General features: G+C 46.3%; 1 protein-coding gene across 1 annotated transcript in view; it reads left to right on the forward strand.

Annotated features, from left to right (window-relative positions):
• Positions 1-8,599, forward strand: part of NPTN (neuroplastin) — a 42,319-nt gene extending 33,720 nt beyond the window's left edge. The window contains exons 7-8 of the mRNA XM_056865842.1: positions 6,415-6,436; positions 8,535-8,599. Of these exons, the coding sequence (XP_056721820.1) occupies positions 6,415-6,436; positions 8,535-8,595 (83 nt within the window). The 3' untranslated portion in view covers positions 8,596-8,599. The remainder of the gene's footprint in view (positions 1-6,414; positions 6,437-8,534) is intronic.
• The last annotated feature ends 3,109 nt before the right edge of the window (positions 8,600-11,708 follow it).

Consider the following 11,708-nt stretch of genomic DNA (forward strand, 5'->3'; position numbering starts at 1 on the left):
CCTTCTCCGGGGCTGCTGTTTTTCCTTCTGTGCATGCCTGATCCGGGAGAGGGGGAGGGAAAAGGGGGGGGTTGGGCAGTGCAGCTGTCTAGGACGACCTTGTCTGGATGCTAGTAGGACCGAGGGCATGTCGGGGGTGTGTGTTTGGCTTACGGTTAAGCTGGTTATTTTTCAAGAGCCCGATAGCAATCGCTCGGTCTCGGTGATCCGTGCGATAAGTCGAGAAGATGGTTTTAATGAAAGCGATGCCTTCTGTTGGATTTTAAAAAAACTTTATAAAAATACACTTTTTTTAAAAAAAGTGGCCATGTTTGGGGGTAAGTAGCAAGTAAGATCGCCTTGGCTGCAATTCTTCCACAGAATGCTGCAAACGGGTGGTTTCTACTTCAGAATCCTTTTCTGTGTACATTTCCGTTTTTAAGCTGTGACAGCAATGCATCATTTTAATTATTTTTGTTAACTTGGATGGGATGATAAAATGTCAAATCTGCATTTTTTTCTGCCAGCGGGCAACATTTCCATCCCATTTCCCTACTTTCTTTCCAGTATTATTTTCCTTCTTTTAAAAAACTCCAGTTATAAATAGTAATGCGAATGAAACATTCATATGGTCCTCCATTTTCTTTTTCTTCTCTTACTTTTTCTTTCAGTCCCATCACACATTTATGCACATTTAATCTCCTTGGGAAAAATTAGATCTGCCTTGCAAAAACAGAAGGCTGAAGGGAAAAAACAGGGAATATTGAGTACTGTTCAGTAGTGCTAGTGCACAGACAGAATAAAGGCAGGTAAAAAAAAGGGCAAAGGTCCCCTGTGCAAGCACCGGGTCATTCCTGACCCATGGGGTGACGTCACATCCTGATGTTTCCTAGGCAGACTTTGTTTACGGGGTGGTTTGCCAGTGCCTTCCCCAGTCATCTTCCCTTTACCACCAGCAAGCTGTGTCCTCATTTTACCGACCTGGGAAGGGTGGAAGGCTGAGGCAACCTTGAGCCGGCTACCTGAAACCGACTTCCCTCGGGATCGAACTTAGGTTGTGAGCAGAGCTTGGACTGCAGTGCTGCAGCTTACCACTCTGTGCCAGAGGGCTCCTTTAATAAAGGCAGGTAGCAGAATACATTTGACTGACTTTAACCAGGCGTTTGTTTGGTAGCTGGTGCTAATAAACCCTGTGGAGCTGATTGTGGTCAGAGATTGTTTCCTGTAGAGATTGTTACCTTTAGGTTCCCTTTGGAACGGGTTGCCTTGGTCGATGTTTGGAAGTTTTTATAAAATATCCGTCACTGCTTCCCTCCAGGGTTTTGTTTCCGCTACTGTAACAAGTGCAAATTCTCCCTAGAAGCTAAAATGACTAAACTGAGGCTATTGTACTTTGGTCACATTATGAGAAGATGGGAGTCACTGGAACAGACAATAGTGCTAGGAAAAGTGGAAGGCAGCATGAAAAAAGGAAGACCCAACATGAGATGGATTGATTCAGTCAAGGGAGCCACGACCTTCAGTTTGCAAGACCTGAGCAAGGCTGTTAACAATAGGACTTTTGGGCGGCATTAATTCATGGTGGTCCCTGTCAGTCGGAAGTGACTCGATTGCACTTAACCCGCACACACAACATGCTTGATATAAACGCAGCTGCAAACTTTGTCAAAAACCCTTAAATGCCATCTGAAAGCTTTGACCTTCACCTGCCTTCACCTGTCTCGCGTAGGACTGTTTTTAAAACTCTTTTCTCTTGGAGGTTTATAAGTACCCAAGAATCCACTTTGTCTCCGGTATCCTTGAGGCGTGCGGCTTCTTGGAATCGAAAGGGAAAACATCTGCTGTTCGTTGGCATACTCTGTCTGGCGTGTCAGCCTAGGGCAGGGGTCCCCAACCTTTTGGAGCCTGCGGGCACCTTTTGGAATTTTGCTCCCCACCCTCAAAAGGGCTGCCACGGGAGGCAGAGCCATCCCCCAAAATGGCTGCCATGGGAGGCGGAGTCAAGCAGAATACCTCCCTCCTCTCACCTCCCGGGAGGAAGGAAACCCTGAAAGGGGAATGGAACCACACACTAACTAAGGAAAGCCCTGGTGCTTACCTGGACCCCGCCACATCTCTCCTGGCTAGCACATAACATTGAGAAGAGAAGGAGTGGAACTAGAGGAGGAAGGGCCCTTTTGGCGGGCATGTTTTTCTTCCTGCCTTACCCTTAGCGGGAGGTCAGTGACAATGTAGACTGAGGCTTTCGTTTGCCCATGAGAGACGGGCATCCTTCTGCCGGCGTGTTCACACTTCTGCCTCTGCCTCCTAGCCATTCGAAATAAAGCTCCGCCTCTCCCTGGTTTCACGGTGCATCCCCTGTGCTCGTCGCGCCATCGTTGCCTATGCTGCAGCATTTACATGCTTTCCAGAGGGGGAGACGCCCAAGCGGGGTGCTCTGAGAGCCCGCCGAATCCCATTGCACCCTGTGTTGCGAATCATCCCTGATTCGCCCTTTTTCCGTTTGTACCAGGGGAGAGTGTAAAAGGCAGGGTGTGGCACAAGAGGCGTCTTCTTCTGATCACCGGTTACTTGTTTCCCTGTCTAGTTTCTCAAATGTTAAGGAAACTTCCCAGGGCCACATGCGGCCACTACAAAAAAACGGGGGGAATTGTAAATTCGGTCTTTTTGTGGTCCGAAGGATGTGTGCACATATTCAATTCAATATGCCCTCCTTTGCAGAACTCCGAAGTGCCGTTTTGGTACTAATAAACCCCATGGAGCCGATTGTGGTCAGAGATTGTTACCTGTAGAGATTGTTACCTTTATGTTCCCTTTGGGACGGGTTGCCCTGGTTGATGCTTGGAAGGTTGTTGTTGTTTTTTAATCAAATATCCTTCACCGCATCCCTCCAGGGTTTTGTTTCTTCTTCCGTAACAAGTCCAAATTCTCCCTAGAAGCTAAAATGGCTATAAACTGAGGCTGTCGTACTTCGGCCACCTTATGAGAAGACAAGAGTTGCTGGGAGAGACAGTCACGCTAGGGCAAGTGGAAGGCAGCATGGAAAGAAAGGTCTCTGCGCATTGTGAAGCGATGTGTAGAGCTTTTCCTTGGGCGGCCTTGCAGTCTCGGGGAGAGGGGTTGGCGCGTCGGTAGTTGTGTGAAAAATAAAACTTAGTAGAAGGCAGTTGTTACCAGGCCAAGGCCCGCCCTCGCCCACAGATCGCACGCTTCATATGCCTGGAAATTTCACGTTTGAATCTGCCGGAAAGCTTTTAAAAGGCCCACGTGTCCTTTGCTTTATAGCTCGCTTATAAAGGTGGGGAGTCGTGCCGAATTACCTCCCGGAAGAAAACGGCGCATTGCCTTTGGGGCAGCGGTCTGAAATCGAGTGAGGCCAGCGTGACTCTAGATCTTCCCCCACCCCACCCCACCAATCAAAACGAAACCAGAGGCACATGTCTCGGTGTTGGGGGTCCGGCCAGCACCTCTCGTAGCAAATTAGAGCTGTGTGACTAGTTCATGCTGTTTTTTTGAGTTGTATTGTTAATCTGTCAGTTACTATGACTTCTTTTTTCCCCCCTTTCCAATCGCATCATTCCTTTAAAAACGGTGGTAAGTGAGAAGATCTGCATGCTTTTGGAGTTTGTTTTTTAATCTCCGCTTCAGTCGATAACAACGCACAAGTTTCATAATGTTAACACTTTTTTCTTTTTTGTTTTTCTTCCTCATTCATATCCACAACTAATTTGGAGTTTTAAGTTTGCTGTTCCTTTTTAAAAAAAAAAAAAACCTTCATTTTCTAATTTTTGTACCATGTTTCTGTACTTCTGTCCCTCTCTGAGCCAACTTTTTAGGATTTTTTTTTATTTTAGCGGCCCTTCTCTCTGTCACACATTAAATACCGTACCGGTATTGACTTTTATTTTTGGTGACAGCGGAGTGGCTCGCCCAGAAGCTAGTGGCTTTCGATACCAGTCACGCTCTTTCCAGACGCGCAAGGGAAGGGACGGTAGACCCGTCAGCCCAAGACAGATTTGTGCACACAACTTTGATACGGGCCAAGCTCCTGCGCATAAGGCAATCAGTGCGCTTGCTTGGCTTTCCTTGTGAAAAAACGAAACCCTTTTTTTTTTGGGTTGTTGTTAGTGAACTATTAGTCCGCAAGCTCCTCCTCGCATATCATACAAAATACGTAAAGACCGGAATATCCTGGATGGCACCAGTTGGAACTTAAGCGTGGTCTGCGCAGTATAGTGGAATGAAGTGGCAGAGTCTTAAGGCGGTAGGACAGACTCTGACGCTTCAGACTGCTAGGGGAGAGGAGCTACATCAAGTAATGTTCCCTGTGTTTATTTGCTTTTTAAATCCCTCTTACTGGCAAAAAAACAAATAAATTAGCACATCGGGGAAGGAGTTTTCAGCATAGCCCGTCATGTGCATTGCGAGTTTTCCATTTCCAAAGAATTGTGGCAGGGGAGTCTTTGGGGAAGAAAGTAATCTCTCCCCGGCATTGCGAACTGGTGCAGTCCTTTCTGCCGTATGCGTGAGACCAGGCCTTTCCACTGGACATCAACTGGAAACCTTTTTTTTTCCCCACCTTTCTCCGGCCCGCTTAGCCAAACGTCTTTACAAAGAGTCTCCAGTTGGTGGGATGCTGCTGACGGCAGCCAAGGCTTTTAAGCAGAACGTCTGTATGTGTGTGTTGTTGTTTTTTTGTTTCATTTTTTTGTTTTTGACTATGGCATTACTAACACCGCTAACTTCTAGAAGAACTTAAGAACTCGCCAAGTCTCTTTTTGGCTTCTAAGTGGACGGCTTTAGAGAACGTAGTGTGCCTAAGCATAGTCTGCCTTCCTTAAACCTTTTTTTTAGGAGGGGGGGTTTGAAAAGATATATCTTTGAAGCGGGGGGGCTTAGTTTTGCCGTAATGTGCTTCATGTTTTCAGTACCTGACGTGTCTCTGTATATCTCTCCATTGTACAAAACAGCACATTCGATGTCTGGTCTTCCTTTAACAGTCCTGGTTCTCTGTACCTTGTTCCGATTAGTTTTGCCGTTAGTAACAAGACTTGTGGACACCGGTGTGTTCGCTGGTGTGTCGCCAGTGTGTTATATTATTATCATTTTTTTTTGGCTGTAAAGCTGTTGGTTTGTGGTTAGCTCTATTTATTTTGAACTCCCCCCCCTTTTAATATCTCTTCCGGTTAATTGTGCTGGCAGTGGCTTTGCCTATCCGTTTGCCTCTAAGGTACAGGTGGAGTAATGTTCCTCTCCGACAGACATTACTCCTGGTGTGTGCTCATGCGATCGCCTACACTGTTACTGAAGACTGTAGTTTCCATAACTGCTTTGTGTGCCTCAAGCTGCCTTGTGGAATCCTGCTGAGTTCTTATTTTATATTAAAGAGGGTGGGGGGACCACAAAGGTTTTAGAAGAATAAACGCATTTAGCTTTGGGAGGGAAGCGCATCCGGTAATGGCATGAACTAGTTCTGCAGAATGTTTTCGTCCAACTTTTTTGGGAGAGGGCGTTTGTCCGTTTTCCCCCCAGTAGCTTTCAGTATCCCTCCTTTCCTTTCCCTCCTATGTAATGTACTGCAGCGTTTTAAAACATACATGAAACTTTATCAGAAGGAAGCCCCCATGTCGGGGTTTGACTAGATGACCCTGGTGGTCCCTTCCAACTCTATGATTCTATGTAAAAAGTCATTTGACAAATTTTTCTGGCCCTCTCACATGACAAGCTGAAGTCTGTTGGTAGTCAGTGAATAGTCAAACCAGCGTAATTCCTTCATGCTACTCCCCCCTCCTCCATATTTATAGATGGAATCTCTAAAGTTAGCTGCCACCAGAGGGGACCGTCTTGGTTGAACATTTATACCCATTATACTTTCAGCGCCCCCCCCAATGTACTTTCAAGACATCAACCCCCCAAAAAAGTGTGTGAAAGCGGTTTAGAAGAGAACGGTATATGATTTTGCCGTGTATACCAGTGTTTTGCTCCTTGATAGTTTTAAAGGAGGGGTTTTCAAATCACACGTGTTAATTCTAGAAACAAAAACAGCAGGATTTTACAACTGAAATGTTTGGTTTGTCTTTTCATCTCGTAAGAGTGACGCGCTGGAACTTGGGGGGGGGCGAGTGTGACCATATTGCGGCAATCTGTCCACTGTAGTCGCAGTTTTTTTCATGACAAGCATTCAAAGTGTTAACCGAAACCCATTTGAACAACATACTTTTATCATCAAAATTCAAATCCAGAACAAACCAAAAAAATGTAACCCTGTGAACTTTTTTTTGCAATGCCAGATGGAATGGCCTTTTTAATGCTGTAGATAAGACTGTGTTGTTGTCTTTGCTGCCCAGCCTAGAGTCTTTCCCTCCCCTATGGAGCCTAACTAGAATCTTTCTTTCCTTCTCTTTTCAATGGACCGCGATGAAACACCTCCCGTAGACGATGAACCAGCTGGGCCAATGTAAGTATCTGATCATGGCTCTCTGTCTCATATTTGGGACACATGATGGTATCGCTTTGCTCTGGTTAGACCTCCCCTAGAGTTTTGTGTTCAGTTTTGGGCACCGCAATTTAAGAAAGATGTAGACGAGCTGGAACGTGTCCAGAGGAGGGCAACCAAGATGGTGAGGAGTCTGGAGACCAAGTCCTATGAGGAAAGGTCGAGGGAGCTGGGTAGGTTTAGCATGCAGAGGAGAAGACTGAGAGGGGATATGATAACCATCTTCAAGGACTTGAAGGGCTGTGGCTCAGGGGTAGAGCACCTGCTTGGCATGCAGAAGGTCCCAGGTTCAATCCTTGGCATCTCCAGTTTAAAGGGACTAGGCAAGCAGGTGATGTGAAAGACCTCTGCCTGAGAGCCTGGAGAGCCGCTGCCGGTCTGAGTAGACAATACTGACTTTGATGGACCAAGGGTCTGATTCAGTATAAGGCAGCTTCATGTGTTCATATAGAGGAGGGTGCCGAGATGTTTTCTGAAGGTCGGACCAGAACCAACGGGTTGAAATGGAATCAAAAGAGTTTCCGTCTAGACATCAGGAAGAATTTTCTAACAGAGCGGTTCCTCAGTGGAACAGGCTTCCTCGGGAGGTGCTGAGCTCTCCTTCCCTGGAGGTTTTTAAGCAGAGGCTGGATGGCCATCTGTCAGCAATGCTGATCCTATGACCTTAGGCAGAGGAAGGGCATCTTGACCATCTTCTGGGCATGGAGTAGGGGGTCACTGGGGGTGAGGGGGAGATAGTTGTGAATTTCCTGCATTGTGCAAGGGGTTGGACTAGATGACCCTTGGTGGTCCCTCCCAACTCTGTGATTCTATTCTACAGTGTGTTGCACTTCGCCTGTGCTTCCTCAATGGTGGGCGTCTCTGTCTTGAAGGAAGGGCCAGCCGTGAGAGCTTCCTCTGCCTCAGACCAGTCTGAGCGAGAGTGCTGAGCTTTCCTCTCCCTCAGACGTTGCCAGGGTGCCGTCTCTTTATTTTCCCCCTTTGTGGCTCCCAGCAACCTTCCTCCTCCCTATCAGCTCTCTACTGGCCTTAAATACCCTCGGGCCAGAGAGACCTCACCCCTAGCTCCGCCCTCATCCCTTCCTCAGAAGTCCATAAAAGGTTCGGAGGAGGGAAAACCTCCCCCCTCCAGCATGCAGCAGCCGGCCAGGCTGCTCGCCCTTGCCCCGCCCGCCCATCAGCTGTTGGGCGGGGCACTTCTCCCGCTGGCATCTCTCCCGGGGCAAGGTCTGAGCGGCTTGCTCTTGCCACGGCTGGTATTTCTGGGTGCCTCGGTTTTAGCCCTCCCCTTGCCTCCCCTGGCTCCTAGGGGCAGGAAAGAGGCATCCACCCGCTTCCCTCCATTCTCTGCCGCCTGTGTCTGGCCCCTGAAGTCCTCCCAGCCCCCCAGAGAGGTAAGTGAGGCTGGGAACAAAGGACCCGAGCGAGCAGAGTGGGAACCCGTCCCAGGACACAGTGGTTGTCAAACCCCCCCCCCCAGGATGCTTTCCACAATAGGTTGCCTGCCATGCACTTCATGTCCATTGCAGGGGGAGGGTCTGAGAGATGCTGTAGAGCCCACGCTCGGTACATGTAGAGCACTAATTAGGTCTCCAGTTAAAAGGACCAGGCAGTAGGTGATGGGGAAGATCTCTGCCTGAGACCCTGGCTCAGCCTCTGCCATGCATGTAGAAGGTCCCTTAGATCAGCCTCTGTACCAGAGGACATGAGGAGGGGCCGTGGCTCAGTGGTAGAGCATCTGCTTGGTATGCAGAAGGTCCCAGGCTCAATCCCCAGCATCTCCAGTTAAAGGGACTAGGCAAGGAGGTGATATGAAAGCCCTCTGCCTGAGACCCTGGAGAGCCACCGCCAGTCTGAGTAGACAGTACTGACCTTAATAAACCAAGGGTCTCTCTCAGTATAAGCCAACTTAGAGTGTGAGTGTGTTCAAAGTTTCAAAACTCATCAATACCATACCCACCACAGAGGTCTTTGTATTCCAAGTTGTTTTTCTTGTATGAATTTTACTCACACGACTTAGTATACATAACTTAACTTTGATGCCTCTTTCTTTTTCAAGGAAAACCAACTCCACAAACAACCACAAAGACAAAAATCTACGCCAGAGAAACACAAATTAAAAGTAAGGCTGGCTAAAAGAGGGGTTTGGGGGGGGGTCAGCGGGACTTGGTTTTTTTAATGTTTTGTTCCTAGCATTATGGGATGTTGGGTGCGTTGTCCGTTCCAGAGGCATCCGTAACCACAAACTGTTATCAATTTTCCCCTCCCCCCCCCCACCCACAGAGCTTTAAAAGTTTTGAAAGGACTGACGGCAATATCACCTGCTAAACCGAATAGTTGGATCGCTTGGTTTTCAGAGTCCAGTTTCCATCTGCCATTTCTTTCTTTTCTTTCTTTCAAGTGGGCAAGAAAATGACTATCTAAAAAAAAAAAGAAAAAAGAGCATGCCTTATTTTAGCCTCTCCTGTGAGGACGACCGACCTAGCCAACACATTTAATAACGCTTCCGTCATAGAGGGTGTAAACTACTTTGGGCTTTGATGTGCTTGTGTGGATGTTGCTTTCCCACCCGAAACCCCCCCTTCACCTTCCGATAATTAAGTATTAAAAGATTTGCATGCATCGGGGTTGTTGTTTTTTACTTAAATGTAGCCCTTTAAATTTAGCAAAGCTCTGGGATGCACTGCTTCCATCTAGTGGTTACTTTTGTAAAGTACAGCAAAACCTAAAATATACAGTATATATATATATATATTTATATTTTGGAGGGGGGGGAGAGAACCAAACGACAAGCAAACACTTTGAATTAATAAGCTGCTAAATGCATTCCTTTATATTGTGTGTGTCTGAGAGATGAAAGAATTATGTTCAGTACTTAAGAGGAGTAATATAAATCAAAATTTATCCTAAGGGCTTAACCTTATACAGAAAGACTTAGAAGTCCTTTAATCTAAGGTTACAATAGCCCAGTAGGTGGTGATGAAAGGGGGGGGAGAAATCTTTTAGTTTATAAATATTATGATTGCTTTTTAACTGATTTTTTTTGGGGGGTTGTTGTTTATGAATCATGTAAATTTCTCAAATCCTTTTGCACTGACGTCGTTCACATTCATTCTTGTACATTCGATTCAGGCAGAATTTTATAATTTACTTCCTTTTTTTTTGGTTTGTTTTAAATGATGACATTAAACAGCATGGTGATATTCTATGCAACCGGCTTGTTTCTGTTTTGACACTGTAATTACTCATGTTGATTTAAAGACTGATTGTAGAATCACAGACATAACAGGGTTCCAGTACTGTGCATACCTGTAGATGCATGAAACTGTGGCGTGTGTACATGTTGAAGTGCAATGTTGTATTTAAAAAAAAATGTGGATTCACCTGTTTTTAAAAATAAAACACTGAAAAACCAGTGACTGTTTCTCAGGTCGTGTCTTTTATAGTCCCTTGTCCCGTTAATGATTTGGTGACAATCATGCTAGGAAAAGTTAAAGGCAGCAGGAAAAGAGGAAGACCTAACAAGAGATGGATTGATCTATAAAGGAAGCCACGGCCCTCAGTTTGCAAGATCTGAGCAAAGCTATTAAGGATAGGACACTTTGGAGGACATGGATTCTTTGGGTCGCCATGAGTCGGAAACGGCTTGACGGCACTTAACACACACACACACACACACCTTTTAAGACTAGTGTTTTACTTTGCAGCCACTTCTCTGGCTCTTCCACAGCCACGGAAACGCTCTGGCCCCGAAGAGGCAAATGGAATGCAGAGGATTTAAGCGGTTTTATTCCATCTGGAACGCAACGATGCCCGAGGAAGCTCTACGATCAGCGTCTGTACATATTACAGCCGCAGACACAAGCCGTCAGCGCTGGAACATATACTTATTCAAAACCCAATTCCAGTCCACATAAAGCTGCCCCTTTAATATTTCTTCCTGATGTGAAACCCTTTGCGACGAAGGTAAAGTGGTCTTTCAAAAGTATAGACAGTTAGGAATTTACTCTCAGGACTGGGACAGCACAGACATTTTGCGACTCTCTGGTCTGATGACATACACTGTCAGGTTCCTCGTTTTACTGCTTCAGAAGAAACTTTCATTTTATCCTGGGCTGCGACTTTCAGTCAGCTCTCACAGTCAAGCAGCCGGCTGTGACCTTGTTGGGGTTCCCAGCATGGTAAAGTGGTTAAGAGCGGTGGTTTGGAGCGGTGGAGTCTGATCTGGAAAACCACATTTGATTCCCCACTCCTCCACACGAGCGGCGGAGGCTTATCTGGTGAACGGGATTGGCTTCCCTGCTCCCACACATGAAACCAGTTGGGTGACCTTGGGCTAGTCACAGCTCTCTTAGAGCTCTCTCAGCCCCACCTGCCTCACAGGGTGTCTGTTGTGGGGAGGGGAAGGAAAGGTGATTGTTAGCCGGTTTGATTCTCCCTTAAGTGGTAGAGGAAGTCGGCATATAAAAACCAACTCTTCTTCCCCTCTCCCGTCTCCCTGCATCTGTGACTTGAATCGGTACATCCTCGGCAATGCTCCCCACGCTGTTGAAGCGGTGTTCATCTGTCTTTTGTACTAGAATCTCCTGCGACGTGTACAGGAAACACAAAAGTCCGTTCTCTTCCAGAGCCATGCTGACTTCCAAGCTGTGCCAAATTACCCAGCGTGCATCGAATTAAACGGTCTGCGCCGGGTATTTCCAGGTGCTTTTTTAGAGCTGCTGCTTCTGCTGGAACAGCTGCACTGTTATTTAACAAGCCCTTTTTTGAATGGGGGCTTTTGTTGGCATGTTGAATATCTGTTGTCTTTACCTGATGACCTTTTCCTCATAACGGACACTTGGTGGTAGAGTTTTCCCCCAAGCTGACTTTATCAACGCTCTGGCCAGTAACCAAAGCTCATTCTTATTTTCGGACTACTTCAGGAATGTTCCCAAGAGTTTCAAAAAAATAACTATAAATCTAGCTTTCTGGTTTTGAGAAGGTGGTGTCACAGTAGATCTAGGACACATTTAGGGAAGAGAGGTCCTTTCCCCCTTTTTTACATTTTCCTTTTTCTGTCTCAGTTTATGCTATGTTGAGCTTTAATGTTCAGAGGCTGGTTAAAATGGCTTAAATGTGTCAGACTATTACAGTATTTATGCAACTCGGTCAAACTATTACGGTATTTACACAAATGCAAGACTAGGTATTTTTCCAGGTAGAAGAAGAAGAGTTGGTTTTTATATACCGA

The sequence above is a fragment of the Euleptes europaea genome, chromosome 20, assembly GCF_029931775.1.
Source record: "Euleptes europaea isolate rEulEur1 chromosome 20, rEulEur1.hap1, whole genome shotgun sequence".
Taxonomy (NCBI): domain Eukaryota; kingdom Metazoa; phylum Chordata; class Lepidosauria; order Squamata; family Sphaerodactylidae; genus Euleptes; species Euleptes europaea.